General features: G+C 40.0%; 1 protein-coding gene across 6 annotated transcripts in view; it reads right to left on the bottom strand.

Annotated features, from left to right (window-relative positions):
- DGKB (diacylglycerol kinase beta) overlaps positions 1-19,336 on the bottom strand; it is a 303,881-nt gene that overhangs the window by 49,240 nt on the left and 235,305 nt on the right. For all 6 annotated transcript variants that reach the window (XM_082193914.1, XM_082193916.1, XM_082193913.1 and 3 more), the window contains 2 exons: positions 8,259-8,349; positions 1,135-1,330 (listed from right to left, as the gene is read on the bottom strand). In XM_082193914.1, the coding sequence (XP_082050040.1) occupies positions 1,135-1,330; positions 8,259-8,349 (287 nt within the window). The remainder of the gene's footprint in view (positions 1-1,134; positions 1,331-8,258; positions 8,350-19,336) is intronic.

Here is a 19,336-nt window from a genome sequence, read left to right as displayed (position 1 = left end):
GAACTAAGTATGTTGTGTCAAACAAGGGGAGGGAAGAGAGGGCATTCTCAGGGGAAAGGAAGTGGGGGGCAGAGGTGATGTGTGCCTAACACTTTTCCTCTGCAGCCATTTCCCCAGCTACTTTCTCTCACTGGGAAACCTTGCCTGAGAGGAACAGCAGTCAAAGGGCTTGCAGAGGAAAAGTGGTGGTGAGAATAGAGTTAAACCCCTCAACCCTGGCCACTGTATCTCTCCACCACAAATCTCTGCTCCTAGTATTCTGCCTAACAGCAGCTCATACACTCTCCTGCATTTAGGCCCTGGGTGAAGGTTTCTATGGCTCCATTCTCCTCATGGCCCCCTCCTTGTTTCGGCTTGCATATTGGTTGAGGAAGTGTAAATTTAGGAAGATTCTCAAAACAGTGCAAACCAAACAGATTTATCCCCCTCCCCTACCTGCATGGCATTCTAACCCTAGCCAAATTGTAACACACCTATTTGGTTGGTTTTGGATTACATGAAGTGCTTCAAAATAAGGCTACATTCCCTTTGACATGTGGGTACCTGTAGACATAATGGAACCCTAATTTACAGATGAATTACCAAGTCCTATTAAGAAAACTAAAATATTAGAAAAAAAATAGAACTTGAGAAAACTCCTGGATGTGCTCTCAAATCTGTGGCTTTGACAGGGCTAGCAATTATTGCTTCACTCTGGAAATAAAAACATCTGCCAGGATATTCATTCAGTATAAAGAAATAATGGAACAGATATTAACAAGTTAGCTTATATTTGTGTCTCAGTTCTCAACCCAGCATAACAGACATTAGCACAAGACTAATGCAAAACCAGGGATACACAAACATATTAAAATAACTTTATATATATAGGCTAGGAAAAGACATTAATCTGAAAACAGAAATCCTTTTCTGAAGCTGTCAAGAAATCACCAAATCTGAGCCCAGACAGGAAGCAGGCTGTTTAGATAGCTGAAAGATCTAAACTTTTCACCTGACCTAGTTAGAATTATTCTATAAATCCTCACCTTTAGGATTTGCTGCCAGATAATCTCTCATACATTGAACAGTCATCAACTATTTGTAAAAGTATACATAAAATCTTGAAGTTTTATTTATTTCTACTTGGACTCTCACCTTGGCTTGCAAACTTCAGTTCCTTAGCATCTGTAACAGTGGTTCTTTTATCTGACCTGTTCTTTTCAAATAGACGATGGCTTCGCCTTTTCCTGGTCTCACCCCAAAGATTTGATCCTCCATGCATGCTTGGGATGTTCAAAATGGCAATCCCTTCCAGGGAAATATTGTTTAAGTCTATCTGAAATCCATCACACTTGCCAGGAAAAGAAGAAGAGAGAAATAAAGGGAGAAATCAGTGATCAGAATTAACCTGCTACATGAGCTCACTTCCACACATACTCATTTTCTATGTTTCAGTTTCTGACACAATACAAATAAGCACAGAGGCCAGTGTCTGGACCCCACCACTAACATTTTCTCCACACCCCGGCCCTGAACTGTAGGGCACCTGTGAAATGGAAAATGAAAAAATGTGATAGCGAAAGAACTAATGCCCTCAAATCTAGTCCCCGATAGTCACCAGTTTTGAAGGCACTTGTGATGACATCACAGAGCTTAGTGAGCAAATACTGGTATTTGTTCAAGCTATCGTCACAATCAGCAACAATGGGCCCTTTAGCTCTCTCTGTCAAAGGTTTCATTTACCCGTGGCACTAAAAAGAAAAGGTCAGGAGTTCTACCTTCTGTATTATTTGATGAGCTTCTGGAGAAAAGCAACAATATAGAACTAGCCAAATCCAGAAGGGGAGGTTCTCACTTAAATGGTTCGCTACATCATCAGTCTTCAAACTTGCTTCTATTCATTCAACCAAGTTTCAGGTGTTTTAATATATTACTTTTCTGTATGGTTTTCTTCATTTTAACCAGGCATATCACTTGTGGGAGGTTTGCACTGGTATGAATATAGGAAGTATACAATGGTATGGTTAAAATCAGTCCAAACTACAGTTACAGCCATTTACATAATGCCTCAGCATATGGTAATATTTTGCTCATATTTTGTTTTAGGAACAGCTACCTTCTCAGTCTGGTTCTTTCAGCGAGTGAAAATTTGAAATCTCCTTTGTGAAAGTGGCCCAAGTAGAAGCAGAACTGCAACAGCTAGTCTCTTGAGTCAAGCTATGATTCCTTTCAGATTTCAAATGCTTTTTGGATTCAACTTTGATCTATTGTGACATCTCACACCTCATCAGTAAAGTATTGTGATGTTGCTTTTTTTTTTTTTTACATAATATGGCTCTAATTCTGACCTTAATTTTTATATAATATGGCTCTAATTCTGACCTTAATTCATAATAAGTGTTGAAAGCTATATTCACCTAGTAATCTAGGGTAAGAATCATGACAACACTCCACGGATGTCTTTGTGACAGGCATATAACTCCCAATTTGTCTCCCAGTTCTTCTTATTATTATGGTTTATTATTAAGTAATGACCTATGGAAGGGATGCGGGTGGTGCTGTGGTTTAAACCACAGAGCCTAGGGCTTGCCGATCAGAAGGTAGGTGGTTTGAATCCCCATGATGGGGTGAGCTTCCAGTGTTCAGTTCCTGCTCCTGCCCACCCAGTAGTTCAAAAGCATGTCAAAGTGCAAGTAGATAAATAGGTACTGCTCTGGCGGGAAGGTAAATGGCATTTCTGTGCACTGCTCTGGTTCGCCAGAAGCGGCTTAGTCATGCTGGCCACATGACCCGGAAGCTGTCTGCAGACAAGCACCAGCTCCCTCCACCTATAGAGATGAGTGCCACAACCCCAGAGTCATCCGCGACTGGACCTAACGGTCAGGGGTACCTTTACCTGTTTAATGACCTATGGAGGGTAGTGCAGGGTGCCTCTCTGTTGACAGAGGACTAGAAGAAAGAAATACCGGTAGATGGCAAATGAGAAGTTGAACATAGATGAGAAATAGTAATGACACCTAATTGTGTCATAGGCCTTCAAATGTCACCACAGCACATCTAATGCTAGAAGTTTAAGTGTGGAGCTGCACCTGTTCGTGGTGTGAACAAAGGGTCTTGCCACCATTAGGAACCATCTTTGAGCGACAAGCAAGGAGGAGGAAAGTGGTAAAGGGTGGAGAAAAAATAATGGGCTGACAGTTGGGCTAGGGGAGAAAACTGGTTTCCATAAGAGACTTCATCACGCACACTTCTTGAATCAATATGCAAACAACAACAAAAACAGCTCTCTTTCAAAACTGGCACATCTTCAAATTTTGTGATACAGTTCTCTGACTAAACAATGTGTACAAAAGTGTTATATATGTTAGGGGGAAACTGCCTATATTAGTAAAAAGTATATACAAAAGTTGTATTTTATTATTATGGGACATTTCTGGCAAAACCTGCAGATTAGTTAAAATTGCATATAAAAATGTATTTATTCAGAAAATTGAAACAAAAATGCTGTTGAATTGTGATGACGTGTGTTGAAAGCCACCTTTTGGGGCAAGGGTAATACAGACTTAAATTGTACCATATGGTTACCAAGTTGACATTTAACTACCGTAGGGTATTGAGTTGTTATAATACGTTAATTCCATCCCCACAATCAACCTAGACATCAAACAGTGATGTAGAAAGAAGAACTATCCTTCCAGGTCCATGTATTAATATTTCCAAAGTCATTTAATTCACCATTTGAACCCCAACCATTATTTGTTGCTAAATTAGGGTGTTGCTCTAGCATTCATTTCACTGCCAAAAAGGATGAGATACTAAACGATTGCTTATGTGTACTAACATCATGATGATTTGAATCTAATTTTAAAATCATCTAAATAAAAGGCTTATCCAGTCTCTTGGGCTTTTGTTTTCTTTTATTTTTAGCTTTCTGTTGCTGAGATAGTAACTTGGTTTTGTACTTTGCTGTTGTCCTTTTAATTCATCATGGTTTTTAGCTGTTCAGTTTTAGGGCAGGCGAATCTAACTTCAGGTAGATCCCAAGACCCTGGTTTGTGATTAATATTATTAACGATGTGTTATTTAATGGTGCTTTATTAGTTTTACGGCCTTTTATCATTAACTGCTTTCATATGTCACTCGAGGAGATATTATTGTAGAAAATGTGGCCAAGAAATTTTAGGAACAAAAGGAATAAGTCCTACTCAAAAAGGGTTCTCTGTTATTCCTTGGCTAGCCCAGTCCTACTCTATTCCACACGAATGAACTCTTATATGGATCATACAAAATGGAGGCAGTGGGACCTCACTGACCAGACATGTCTACCTCCAGGCCAACATGACCTGTCCAATAGGAAGGTTCATGGAATCCAGGTACATTGACTGGAATTTGTTCACTTTACCCCTATGAAAATGTTGTGCTTAATGTACAATGTCCAATGAGCTCAGAGCAGTGTGCCTAATAGGTTGTGCTGGTGCAAATGTTCCAGATGGTGCAAGCTCATCTGCAGCTAGTCACTGTTCCCTTCAGTTCCCTTCCCAAAGTTCACTTTTAAAAAATAAATAAACCCTGGACCACTGAAATCTCACCTTATCCTATCTTGCTTTTTCCTAACCTGTCCCTTCTACTTGGTATATATTTATTTCCATTCTTATCTGCCCATTCTAGTTTTCAGGCTTTCTGAAATGTAGCCATTTAAATATGTTCTATGTGTTGCCATACACAATGTTTGAAAGTGGGAGGAAGAAAGAGGACTCAGAGCCATTAGGTTTCCATTCCAAAATTTGCCTTTCTGGATCAAAAGTTTAAATCTGCATACAATATTAATGAAAGGCAGCCTAAAACCTCCAGTAACACATCTTAGAATCACTTGGCAGCTGGGATGAAAAACAATTTTTATTGACTTCCTTTTCAGTGAGGGGTGAGAAAGTGTCTAAGTTTTGTATTGGAAGCAAACTTTTGGGGTTTGCTTTTACACCTCACATACATGTTAAACATAAAGACGAATTCTTTTTTTACTAAAAATTCTGCTCATGTGTATACTCACTTACTGCTATACATTCTCGATAAACAGATATTAATTTCATAATTAAAAGTAATCTTGTGTAAATACCCTGCAGGCCTCAATGAATCAAACACATACTGTGTGTCAGGCCTCCCACTGTCTTCAAGTGGAATGTACTGGCTGGATAATTAGATAGTACATATTTTTTAACCTTATTTGCATGCATATTATATCTTTTGCACACTGACAAGCAGCAGTAACAACAAAAGTCAGATTACCACAGGGAATTCCCACAAAGAAGTCTTCATTCCTTATAATTTGCAGCCTAAATTAAAATAATTTGATCTTTGACAAGGATGAAATGTCAAGCAGAAGGGGGTCCTCTACAAGCCACAGCCTGTGGCTTCTGAAATCTGCCTAATTTATGTCAGTCACTTCTTAATACATATTTAAGTATTACACGAAAAAGATGATAAATATGCAATCTGACACCTTTGGTATTTCCCTGCTGTTAATTTATAAAGGTCTTGTGCCCCCCAAACTGACTAAAATTATTTAAATAAAGGGAGAATTGTGATATAAGATGGTGCAGGGAACATATTCACTCAATATTGAACACAGCAGGCAGTATACTAAGACAATTATTTCACTAGGCCTCAGAGTCCTGCTGTGATGAGTTACTTTCAGAATTACTAAAGGAGAAATTCTTTTGTTCAGACAGAGGAATTTTCAGTACATGTCCATTTCCATTGTGCTAACATATCAAAGTTGAATTAAGAAAGGCAAATATATTTTATTTGGTATTGTGTTTGTCAGATAAAATGATGGTATTTAGTACACAGCGCCATGTATAAAAGTGGCATAAATAGATAATGATAAAGAATGAAGAAAAGGACTTTATAACATGGGGCTGCACACTATCCTAAGGAAAGCTCTGCTGGATCAGACTGAAACCAGCCCAGAATCCTGTTTCGCACAATCGTCAGGGATTCCAGGAAGTCTCTGTGTCATATTTATTGCCGATAGCCCTCCTCAGAAATTGGTGCTCAGCAACAAGCTACATCTGAACACTGACATTCCATCTAGCTATCATGGGCAACAGCCATTGATAATCCTAATCTCCATTGGTTTACCACATCTCTCTTAAAAGCAGTGGTAGGGAGTCTGTGGCCCTCCAGATGTTGTCACTCTCCCATCATCTCCAGCCAGCATAGCTAACGGTCATGGATGACAGTAATTTTGGTGCAGCAACATATGGAGGGCTACAAGTCCCTAACCCCTGATTCAGTGTCAGGTGTCACATCTTGCATTGGTCAAATCCATAAATTAATGGTTTGTCGAGAAATATGTTCTGTTTGTTCCGAATCTTTCTCCACACCAAGAATAACTTTCTAAATCTCTCTATAGTGTTAGTTAAGTCGCTGGGCCTCTCCTTTCACCGCTAGACGTCCACCATAATTTGCTAAGCACCGATCTGGATTTCAAATGGGCAACCACTTCTAAATCACAACTTTTAAAAGGCTCTGCCCCTGAATGGAATAATAGGTACTAAAATTCTTCCTTAGATTGTGGGCCTCTGTTGCTTTAAGGTTCAGGAATATTCCTCCTTATGGCTTAACCATTTAATGGATGCAGCCTCCTTGCTCAGGGTCCCAGAATAGCTGTCCTCATACTCATAGTCCTTCATAGCCCATTGCTGTACTGAGAGGATTCTGAGCATGTCAGCCCCTCTGGGCACTTTGTCTGAATGAGCAGACTCAAGTAGTGTCCCTGTCCCCCGAGTCTCAAAGCTTTCTTGGTTAGGGTCTGCAGGTTCCTCTCTCTTCATGGTAAAAGCTGTCTCAGGCTGTTCACTATAGTTCCTGAGCTGAGTGAGTGCCTCTTTGTGAGTCTGAGCTGCATTGCACCTGCTTAGGACTGCACCCCTTAAATCACCTGCACCGTTTGCCCATATGGCATAGGTGAAAACCCTGCTGCTGTAGACCCACAGTCAATAAGAACCAAGACAGGATAAAGAGGCTACATGGTCCCAAGATATTGGCAACCGCTTATGAATGCTGGTTCTGTTCCTCTCTCTTTTCAAATTCTTCTTCACCTAATCGCAAACTGGTGTTCTGTGCACAGACAAAAGTTACTTTATGAAAAGAATGGTTCCCCTACACCCCAAATGCATTCTTTAACCTTTAATTAAGGAAAGCGAGTACAGTTTTCGTGAACTCATCTTTAAAGGTTATAAAATTTAGATGGAATATATAGAAATAAGTTTTTCAAATTTAAATTCCCAAAGCTATTCCTGCCTTCACAACTTTTCCCCCTCTATTTTTTCTCCCTAAAAAAACCCCAACCACCTGTGCTATAGAGATCATAAACTTTCCAGTTGGTTCCTGATGCTAAGTGGCTAAGTTTTGATTTCCTGCTTTTTCAGCTGCTTTAAGAATTTCAGGGTGGTTTTATACCCTACTTTTGCACTTGTTAGCTGCTACGTTGTATCGCCATAGCTGGAGGTTGTTTGCTTCTCAATAACAGTTGCTAGAAACTGCAGAAAGGAAAAGTGATGCTTGTTCTAAGATCCTGTTTGCAGATTTCCCATAGGCATTGGACCTCTGGTCTAATCCAGCAGAACTCTTCTTATGTGGAATGAGAGGTGACTGGCAAGGCAAGGTATAAAATGAAATGAAATAATGTCAAACTTCTTTCCCTTTTCTACTGTAATTAATACTTGCCTAATAACAAAACTGAATCTTATTCCAATGTTCAAGTTTCATCAACAGTCACTTTATTTCACTGTCATTGCAGATTTGGGAAATTATTTTATGTTGTTTTTCTGGATTGTCACACTGTAAATTTAGAAAAATTCTGTACACTGCTTTGGAATACAAGCAGTTTATAAATATTCATAAATAAATAAATGCTCAGGGCTATAACAAAAGAATGCCATCAGGATTACACTGGGGGAAATGGCTTCAAAGTAGAACGCATTTTGTTGTCTAACTGCATCTCTTTTGAACTCAGCATCTCTCCCACATTTTTATTTGTATAGAGACCTTTCCTAATGTGTCTTTGAAGAAATGGTTCATATATATGTTTATTATTTATTTCAAATTGCACTTTTTGTTTCTAGATAGTCCATTACCTGCCCTGGGAACATAAATCTGAAGTTGTGGGATACACATTATGTAAATAAATTAAAATAAATGAATAGATTAAAATAAATATTTGGCTTCACGTATAACCCTCCAGTTGCTAGAATAACATATAGCAATTAGTTTCTTACTTCTATTTCTAGGGATTCATGCAGCTTCTTGCAGGTTGCTGAAAAAGTTTCAGAAGTGCCAAATTCGAAATACCAAAATTTATTCTTCATTCTGAAACATAAAGACAAAAGAAAAGAAACATCAATAACTGAACATTTCTTTTTTAAAAAGAAAAAAAGTTAGCATCCTGACTTTCATCATAAGAGATGCTACGATCTGACATCCAGGTTGAAATAGATGATCTCATAATTTTCAAAAACTTAAATGCAGCTGTCAAGAGATATAATATCCCCTACAGCTATAACAGGAAAGTTCTCTAACAGAGATAGATTAGCTAACTCTTAGGGAGTTTTGGCAATTGCCACTTAACCAGAGACATGTCTTGAAAACTTACTGAGTCCCATTTTATGTGTCATACTTGCTAATGTGATTTCTGATGCTGTCCAAAATCCAGTTCTAGGGTATGCCATCATAATGAAATGAGGTGGGAAAAGAAAAGTAAAAAAGAAGTCTTTCCCCAAGCTAATTCAGTGGCTTATTGTTCATTATGACAGGTATTTAAAAAATAAAAACACAAGCATTCAATGTATTCCAGATCTTTAAATTAATCGGCTGTAAGGCAGACGTATTGACAGGAAAATGGAATACACTAACAAGTTACTAATATTTAAGAAGTGAGCTGAAAAAGTTAGGTTTTATGGGGCAATTGGATCAGCTAACAGAAAATACACTAATATTTACATAATATTTCAGACTGAAACATACATTACAATTTTGCTGGGCCATATTTTAATAGGTATATTAAGTGTTGCAAGCAGATCTAAATAAAGCTATGCTGAAGATGTATAATTTAGGTTAATTTGTTGCATCCCCACTCCCCTTTCTAATTAACTTTAAAATGCACTTTGGGGGTGGGTGAAAATCTGTTGTATAAAAAATGGCTCCAATGGTTCCATCTGCACTACTCAGTTAAAGCAGTATCATACTTCACTGTGAAGAGGGCCTGATTGTTAAACTACTGCAAGAACTGTAGCTCTGCAAGGGAAATAACAATTCTCAGCACCTTTACCATACTATAGCTATCAGGGTTCTTGAAGGGAATCCATGACTGTTTAAAGCGGTATCATAGTGCTGTAAATGACGTGAATGTGGTCTAAACATCCCCATTCATAAACAGCCCTTTGGGCATGTATAAACAGTGCTACAACACCACCACTGTGCATGGGAGTGAAGACAGAGGAATGTTTTGCAGGCTGCTGATGACAAACAGAGTGCTTTTGATGTACTTTGGTAGCGTTTAGCCTTCTGATGTTGAAATAGGACCCGTTTCCTATGTTATCATTCTAACGTGTGCAGTACATTGCAGCCATGGGAAAGTACATATTGAAATCTGCCACAACATTTCTAGCAGAGTTACTCTCAATAGTACAAAATGAGCCCTCTTCCCCCACCTTGTGGTCCTTGAGTAAGTGGCCCAAATCTTGTTCCTCTCAAGTTACAGGATTTGCAACGGCCTGCCAGCCTGTTGCTCCTAATTTAAACTGTATGCTCCTGAATTCAGGATATTTCCGAATGATACAGAAAGCACTGCATCAATAGAAACTGCATGGAATTAAGGGATGCTCAATAGTCTTCAGGAATGACCTAATTGGGTTCCCAGAAATTCAGAACTTAATCTGGAGTACCATATTGTCCTTATGGAACGGTCTCTTTCACATTATATCAAAGGCTTAGATAACATTTCTTCAGCACCATAGAACTGCAATCGTTTCTGCCACTGGACTCAGCCATAAACTTCAGAAAACAAAGCTAAGCAGGAATGAGTGTCTATTGTTAAGGGACATCAAGTTTTAGCAATAGTTACTGTGACTCATTTTAAACATAGGATTTTTATTCCCCACATCCAAAATATGGTTTATCTGACTTCCATGGGCCTGCTCTGACTTAGTTGGCTAGAACTTTAAAAAACGAACCATTAGCTGACTACACATTTATTTCTGCATGTGGCCATATCTCAGTTATACAGTACTATAGTGATGCCAACCTTATTCAAACTCAGAAAGATACACACACACACACACACACACACACACATGCAAGAAAGACAATTCAGATGAGAGTTCATACTGGATAACAAGAATTTTTGTTCTTCCCAGGGGCAAAAGCTGTAATGCGGAGGATTTCATGCTGAGATCTCACTCCCTCTTTTAGATAACTTTTATTTATAAAGCCTAATTCCAAAACTTTCGGTCTTCACTAAACTACATTATTTGTCACGGAGAAGCAACTCCTTTCAACCTTCTTGTTCTTGCCTCCACACGTAAGCTATTGTATCATTCTTGCCTAACCAATGAGTTATGATTTATAAGAAGCTCATACACTACACATCAGACCCATATGTCCCAAAGTTAGTTGGATACCGACCTCACATGCCCCACCAGTACAGGGATTTCCATTTCTGCAATGCAACTCCCTGCCACCACTACTCCAACCTGCTCTGTAGGGCAGGGGAAGCCCCCTAGAACAGACTTTGGGGTGGGGAATCTTGCTGTGCAAGGAGAAATCCTGCATTGATGGGATGCATTACTCAACACTACTTTGGATACAGCCCAAAGAATGCCTGACACTACATTGAACCATTCTTGGGCAGCCCAGTGCTGTCTACCCTGACTGGCAGTGCAAAGAGTCTTTGGTTCGGCCCTTGGCATCTCCATATGGGGTTGGGAAGGGCTCGTGACTGAAACCCTGGACAGCTGCTGCCAGTCAATGTAGACCATATTGAACTATAGGGACTGACATGGAATAGATTCCCTATGAGGCAGTAACGGCCTGCAAGGTGCTTTGTGACACTTCATCCCGGTTATTAGGAAGCCATCTTATACCAAATCCATTGATCTAATTACTTTACTATTGCCTACACTGACTGGCAACATCTTCTTTCCCAGCCCTACCCAGAGGTGCCAGAGATTGAATCTCTTCCTGCAAAGCATGTTCTCTATGACTTTGCCACAGCCCATGGCTACCTAATTTGAGATCTATATACTGTACTCCATTCCCCCACTACAGATAAGAGGAGTGTTTTGTCGTGACCCCAACAAGCATGTGCATTTCATGAGCACTTGGCTCTCTCAATGCAGGATAAAAGAGCTACAGCCATCAAAGTTTCTTGTAGGTTTAGTGGAGCCAGTTTGGTTATCAATACTAAAATAGGCTGCAGTGCAGCTCTGCATTATGATGTTAATTAAAAAGCCCCCTACTGTTAAAACTATTTTATATAACCTTTCTGATTAAGCAATTAGATGGCATATTATCAGAAAAAATTGCCCTGAGTCTAAATATGGAAATAATAAATGTTTTATTATACACTAGTTGAGCACGTGAACACGGCATCACAGTGGGCACAGCTAAACTTTTTTTTTTGAAAAGTGCATAACGATGAATTTTGTTTATTAATAGAAAGGAATCAAATGGGTAGGTGTAATGCAATTTTGAAAAACTAAGCCCTTTCCACCTTAAAGATAGCACACACAGGCAATGCACAGATGCCCAATTTATAGTGCCCCAACTTTATCAGTATTTAAAGAACAGTCAAGTGTATTTATAATTCTTCACACTTTTGCACACTTGGGCCTTGATCTAGGGATTGTTCTAAGTTGCAGCTGCTGTGTACATGAATCTGCCCTACTGAATAGATATCCAATGGTGTCACCTTTGTCAGTACCAATAATAAATTAGAGAAGAGCAGGGTAGGTGAAAAGATGCCTAAAACCAAGGCCAGCCCAATACATTTTAGTGCCTGCGACAAAGGAACAGATCGACTCCCCAGCCCTTCAAGGAAAGGTGTGTAGAATCCAAAGCTTGTCAACTTATTTTGTCACCCAAGGTAGAAAATGCCACATGCAACTCTTCCTTCTCCTTAGCAATAAAAACAAAAACATGCATAATGGAGTGTGCCTCCTTGGGAGAAGTCAAACCGCTGCATTAGCAGCATAGAAGTGACCTCCCTGGGGCTCAATTTTGGCAATGTTTATGGAGGTCCTAGGCTATGGAGGCAACAAGACTCTTGGCCTTGCCAATGTGGTCCAAAGGAAAACAGAGCAAAATGTTTGGCACCAGCTTGGATTCAGGAGTTGCTGGATGGAGGCGTACAAGGCACCATTCAAGCATCTTGGAGACTCCTCTCCAGATTTGTGTAGGGTTTATGTCTTAGCCTTTTCTTCTCCCGAAGATAGCAAGTGGGTTATCAGCATATTCATCCACTATTGATAGCCTTGGAAAACGTGACAAATTAAATAATAAAAAAAACCTGCTCTCCTTTTGACATATGCAAAATCAGCAAGATCAGTCTTTTGTCCCATTTAGACAAATGAGATGTGCTGCATACGGGTTTCTTCTCATGCATGCAGAAACCTCTTAAATATCAAGCAGGATGAGCCACATACAAAGGCTCCCTTTGCCCTCAAATAATGTTATTGTCAGGGATGTTTGTGTGGAGAATAGTGGGTTTTTTTATTTAAAACATTCACTAGAAAGTTGCAACTGAGTTACTGAAAAACCTTGCACTATATTTGTTTTGGTATGCTTCCGATTAATAGTTCAGATTAATTTTGACTTTATTTTTATTCAAGCTGCAAAGTTTTTGTTATAGGTTTTTGAACCTGCCCATCTAGCTCAGTACTGTCTACATGGGTAGCCAACATGGTGCTTGACTACAACTCCCATCAGCCCCAGCCAGCATGCGGAACCGATTACCCCTTGCTCACTGGCAGGCGCTCCCTAAGATTTTATACAGGTAAAACATGTGCTCTGCCAATGAGCTACAGCAATAACCCTAACCCTGAACACAATCCGAGCTTTTTGAATTGTTCCTTTGCTTGAAAACCAAGGAGGAAGTCTTTGAGCATTTGAAAGGAAGGCTTGCAAAACCCAGAGAGTGTTCACACATCATCTGCCAGCTCTGCTTCAACAGCAGAGATTGCCAAAAGCACGGAGAGCTCACAGACAGGCACCTGCCCCTCTCCTGCTCAAAGCTGAAAAAGGAGCTTCTGAGTATGCACAAGAGCATCATTTGCAAAGACAGAAGCCTGTCTTTGAGCTCCCCTCACTCTCACCTGGGGACGCGGGTGGCGCTGTGGGTAAAACCTCAGCACCTAGGACTTGCCGATCGCATGGTCGGCGGTTCGAATCCCCGCGGCGGGGTGAGCTCCCATCTTTCGGTCCCAGCGCCTGCCAAACTAGCAGTTCGAAAGCACCCTTAAGTGCAAGTAGATAAATAGGTACTGCTTTATAGCGGGAAGGTAAATGGCGTTTCCGTGTGCTGCGCTGGTGCTGGCTCGCCAGAGCAGCTTCATCATGTGGCCACGTGACCCGGAAGTGTCTCCGGACAGCGCTGGCCCCCGGCCTCTTAAGCGAGATGGGTGCGCAACCCCAGAGTCGGTCACGACTGGCCCGTACGGGCAGGGGTACCTTTACCTTTACCACTCTCACCTGCCCCCCCCCCCGGCTTCATGGAGGTAAGGCAGAGGGGGCTAGTTGCAGCTGGGGAACTGGGGGAACTCCATTTCAAGTCCATCCCAGACTTAAGTTTGGGGTAACCTCACAATGGGGCACCACTTTCCAGGTGAGTTCACATCTCAAGCCTCTCTGCTCAAACTTAACCGGCACCACTAAGTTTGTAAAGCTTTGGTTCAGTAGCATTATACCCCTTTAATCTCTCTCCCCCCCCCCCCGCTTCTAGTCTAGAGCAGAAAAAACAAGTTCACATGGATCCAGTATGCTTTTATATTCATCCTATCACCAAACCGAGAGTGGCATAGTCACCAATTCACACATATCTAGTTTTAGTGTTTTAAAGGACAGGACAAAGTATCGTTTATTCCCATGACATCTGTTCTCATGTAATATAATGCTTTCACCAGCGGTGGAGCTAGCTGCTTGGGCACCCGGGGCGGTGCAAATACCCTGCACCCAAGGGCAGGGCAAGCCAGGGCAGGGCAAGCCAGGGCAGAGCACGCTGCGCTGAACCTCCATAGAGTTCACAAGCCCCACATTGCCATTTCAGGCAGCGCGGAGCCTGCAGGTACCAAAGCCACTGCATCACTCCCCAGGAGAGACGTGTGGCTCAGGCAAGCTGCAGGCCAGGTCCCAGGGGCACCCCCGCCCTCAGTGATGACACCCAGAGCAGCCCGCACCCACCACACAAGCCTTCCTATGCCACCTTTCACACCTAAACCAACTTTTGTAAACTCACCCAGAGTTGACTTTTCTATCAGTATTATTTACCTATACTGGGGAGAACAGTAGTTTTTGTATGTCAAGATGACTCATTTGTTTATTTATTTTGACCTTTGTTCCTCAAATCACTGAATTTATTCCAAGTATGATCAGAAAGTTTAAAACTGCAGATCCATGATGCAGTCTATACTGAAGGACAACTTTTTGCACAGATGATCAGTGCAAAACATGAAAGGCAGTGCAACTATATGTTAAAACATAGTGCATCATCTTCTTCATCATGGGCCTACATTAAACCAAATGGTGTGATTTAAAAATTGCCAGAAATTGTCTGGAAAAGTTCATTGCCTGGGACCAAATTCACCCATCCCTGATAAAAGTGTAACGTTCAAAAAATCCGAATAAAATCAGGCAACACCCCTACAGTTAGGCACAACAAATGTTTAGACAATAAGGATAAATTAGTATTAATTTATTTTAATGCTTTTAAAAAATAATACTTTTCACTGAAAAACAGCCTTTTCTCATTGCTCATAAATCTATTACCTAGGTAATTTTGTACTTAGGTAAAATGATTTCATTGTGGCACATAATATATATTAATAAGATTGTATGACTTTTTTTAATGTTCTCTTTTTCTTTTCAGTCCTGTCTTGGCTATCATATAATCCCCATTTTGCTTTTTAATGAATCAAATGAAAAGATAAGGAAATGGTCAGTGGCAATGCATATCCAGAAGAATTTTATATGTCGGCAGAAAGATTTATAACAGGCTCATCTTTGACATTTTTTATTTCCAATAACTAACTCTAGGAATGGCACATCAGAGGTAATATCTTTCTGCATACTGATTTAAACTTCTCTTTCTGAATGCTCCACCAAAAACCCCAGTACTTGCATACTTTAAAGCGTGTAGCTAAAGCTCTCTGTGTTCAGTCAATTGCTGACTGTCTTGGTGGTATTCTCCGTGTAGCAAGCATAAATTCAAACTGTGTGCAGAAAGGAAGAAATAGAGACTAATACATATATTATGTTAAAAACAGCTTTACTAAGAACCATCATAAAAATTGGGCAAATAGATGGCTGGGATCCAAACATAGTAGTGTGGTGCTTATGCAAATGAGAGGCCAATGTATGTTTATTAATGGTGTCACATGACAGCCCCACCTGTGCCCCTATGGATGTGCAGAGCACCATACTGACCACGTTTCCTTAAACTTTGTGTCCCAACTGCATTTGACGGCACTTATACTTGGCGCTTTCCTTTTCCTTTTTATAGCAAAAAATGAGGCACCAGTACTCATATACTGAAAAAGTGCTGAGGTTGCCAGCACAAAATGGCTGCCATGGGCAGTGAAGAAGAAGACATGCCAGTACTCCAGACATGCCAGTACTATCACCAAAAAAGCCCTGCTTATGCTGATGATTCCTAAAGTTTCACATCAATGTTGTTTGGATCCTGCTCTCCATAATCTTAGTTGCATGTTCATATATATGCTACTTAAAAAGCAGAGACATCACCTTGCCAACAAAGGTCCATATAGTTAAAGCTATGGTTGTCCCAGTAGTGATGTATGGAAGTGAGAGCTGGACCATAAAGAAGGCTGATCGCTGAAGAATCAATGCTTTAGAATTATGGTGCTGGAGGAGATTCTTGAGAGTCCCATGGACTGCAAGAAGATCAAACCTATCCATTCTGAAGGAAATCAGCCCTGAGTGCTCACTGGAAGGACAGATCCTGAAGCTGAGGCTCCAATACTTTGGCCACCTCATGAGAAGAGAAGACTCCCTGGAAAAGACCCTGGTGTTGGGAAAGATGGAGGGCACAAGGAGAGGACGACAGAGGACGAGATGGTTGGACAGTGTTCTCGAAGCTACCAGCATGAGTTTGACCAAATTGCGGGAGGCAGTGGAAGACAGGAGTGCCTGGCGTGCTCTGGTCCATGGGGTCATGAAGAGTCGGACACGACTAAACAACTAAACAACAACATATATGCTACTGTGCAGGCATATGATCTGAAAGATATGATCCAAAAGAAAAAGGGAGAGGGGAATTCAAGTTTGCGGACCCTCTCAAATATTCCAATAAAACTTCATTTAGTTGCCAGTTCCTTAGTCTTACAAAACCGATCACCACCAGCCAACATGCTCTCACTCCCTGTTTTGTCGGCCCAGGAAGAAACCTGTAAATCCTTTTGGCATAAACTTTTACTCTTCCAATTTATCCATATTACTCTTTTTATAAAATGATAACTAAGAACTAGAATGTGCCTTGAAGTTAAAGATTACTTTGAAAGAATACAGTTTAGGATGCACCTGCACTATGCTGCTTTGTTAAACTCCCCGAAGGTTATATCTTTTATCAGGATTATATAAATGTGATACTCTCAAGTGGCATAAATTAACAAGAGGTTACCTCAAGCACCTGGTATAAAACCAGCACCTGGTATAAAACCAGCAATTACACAGCAGTGTGATATCTGAATGATAATAATTTACAAGAGACTTCCCGCCTAAGTGAACAGACTTTCTGATCCGTGATGCTTTAACTTCAAAAGCAAATGCCACTATTCATAATCACAGTAAGATGCTTATTAGTGCCTTGTGAAAAAATGTTATCCGCACGGTAGACATCAGGTGGGTGTGGAGGGGTGATACCAAAAAATAAAAATAAAAATTAAAAATGTTTTTGTCTTTTGCATTTGATTGTGTAGATTTCTACACTAAATATACATTTATATTTTTCCTGACAGTTTTTGCTTATTTTCTCGGCTTCACAGTTCTATAAGCAGCTGCTGACATAGCACTGGTATATTAATATGAGAGTTGTGATTATATATGGCTTAATAGAAGTTGTGCATCTGTGCAACGGGCAATTGTGCACCAAATGAATGCATGGAAAATCTGAACAAAACAGACCACTCAAATGCCTTAATATTGATCATTGCCTCATTAATATTGAACATTGTTAACAATGTGAATTGATTACAGATCTTCTTAATCTACATCGATTCCGTACAAATTTTGTGTATTGTCTGGGCAAGGTTTTTTTTTAGTTTCAAAGTAGAGAATGGCTATGGTAGCCAGTCAGTGCAAATGCAACCAAGTTGACATGGTCACCTTGTACAGATTCCCCATTCTCTTGGAGATTATTCATACTGACCAGCCAATGTACAGAATCACAAATTCTTGCTATTACTATTGGCATAGTCTTCATACCTTCATGCGAAAGCTTTTGGGCATTCTCCTTTTATCTCACATCCATTGCAACATATACATTAAATAATGAAGGCTGCAATCCTAAAGCATAATCCCAACTACAGTGGGACTTGTGAGTAAACATGTGCAGGGTTGTACTGAAAAATCCGTAAACAGCTTTGGAACTACCAGCTCTGATGCATTTGGGGGAAATCAATGAAGCACAGTATAAAATCTCTGTAATTGTATGACTTATAACAGAGAACCTTATTAACTTTATAGCAAGGTCATAGAACTTCACACTTCATTTTTAAATTATGTCAGAGGAATAAAACAATTTTCCTTGTCTTTACCTCTAATATCCTGCTATGCTAACGCAGACCTGACACAGACTTTTACTTAAATTAATGAAGCTATTATTATAATTCTCCATAGGGCTATGATCAGGTTTCTATGAAGAAAATCCTGGCTGCCGGATCCGACTGCATAATTCTTACTGTATTTCAGAATCAAAAATGTACAAAGCATTTTTATGAATTGCCTCTCTGTAAGGCAGGACCACATGGAATTCATTAGTCTACTTCTGAACCAGGCAATATTTAACTCTTCCTAGAAATTAAAATTACTAAGTGATATTTAGTGCAGATATAGTCCAAAACCACATTTCAAAACATTGCTACAAAACAATAGAACAAATATTGGATGTTAAATTTGACTGCTGTCAATTAATGTCACAGGCAATCCTCCTCCCATGCTTACCTGTCTGTGGTCAAAGCTAAATATCTGGGACACTGGCTTTGTACCATGAGATGGACTCTCCTTCTTGAGAAGTTCTAAGGGAGGGATGGGGAACCTAGAGTCCTGTTTCCTTCCACAACTCAGTTCCCCTTTTGTCAAGAAATGTTTGTGTTTGTGTGGGAGCTACATCAAATTTCCGATGCTCAAAGTATGACTGTCACATTTCTTTGAAAATGTATGCATCTGATAAACTGTGCTTCACTGGCGCATGTATTTATACTGCCATAGGTTATGTTTCTTTCAAAAAGCAGCAGGATGCTGTTATCTCAAATCCAAACAAATAGTTCACAAAACTTTTCAACAGCATGGAATCCCATGTAGTGCAATTGCATTCTTGACTGCTCCTTGGAATAGGTGTCCACCACCGTACTGAAGCGAGCAAAGAATACTACCTGCTGACATTGATTTGCGACAAAAGAATTTCTCAATAAGTCTTTCTCTTTAACATTTACTCTTAGGAAACCTGTGTAGTGGGAGATATTTATGAGTTGCTTTCAGCTTAAAAATAAATCACCTCTAATTCCTCTAAGCGAAATCAATCAAAAGTCTGTAAAAAATGGGCTGGTTGTTTGGTCGATTCTGGCAGAAAAGTAAACAGCACTTCAGCTTTTCTCTACCATTAAGGCCTAAATGGCCTAGAAAGTAAATCAATATCTCCAGTCAGCCTTCTGGCCATTGTTTAGCCAGTAAATATGGATTTTCACCGGCTTACTACACTCCTTTGGGACTAACCTATAATCCACAGAGAGTAATAATAAGTTCGTTATCTAGTTCAGCTCTTTGTTGTACATTTAAATGGGCCACATCCATCAGCTGCACTTGTTGAAGTTAAGAGATGATGACATCCCATTCAACCTATTTCATAATG

The sequence above is a fragment of the Podarcis vaucheri genome (genome assembly GCF_965113315.1).
Source record: "Podarcis vaucheri genome assembly, chromosome: 12".
NCBI lineage: Eukaryota > Metazoa > Chordata > Lepidosauria > Squamata > Lacertidae > Podarcis > Podarcis vaucheri.
This window is presented reverse-complemented; position numbering and strand designations above follow the sequence as displayed.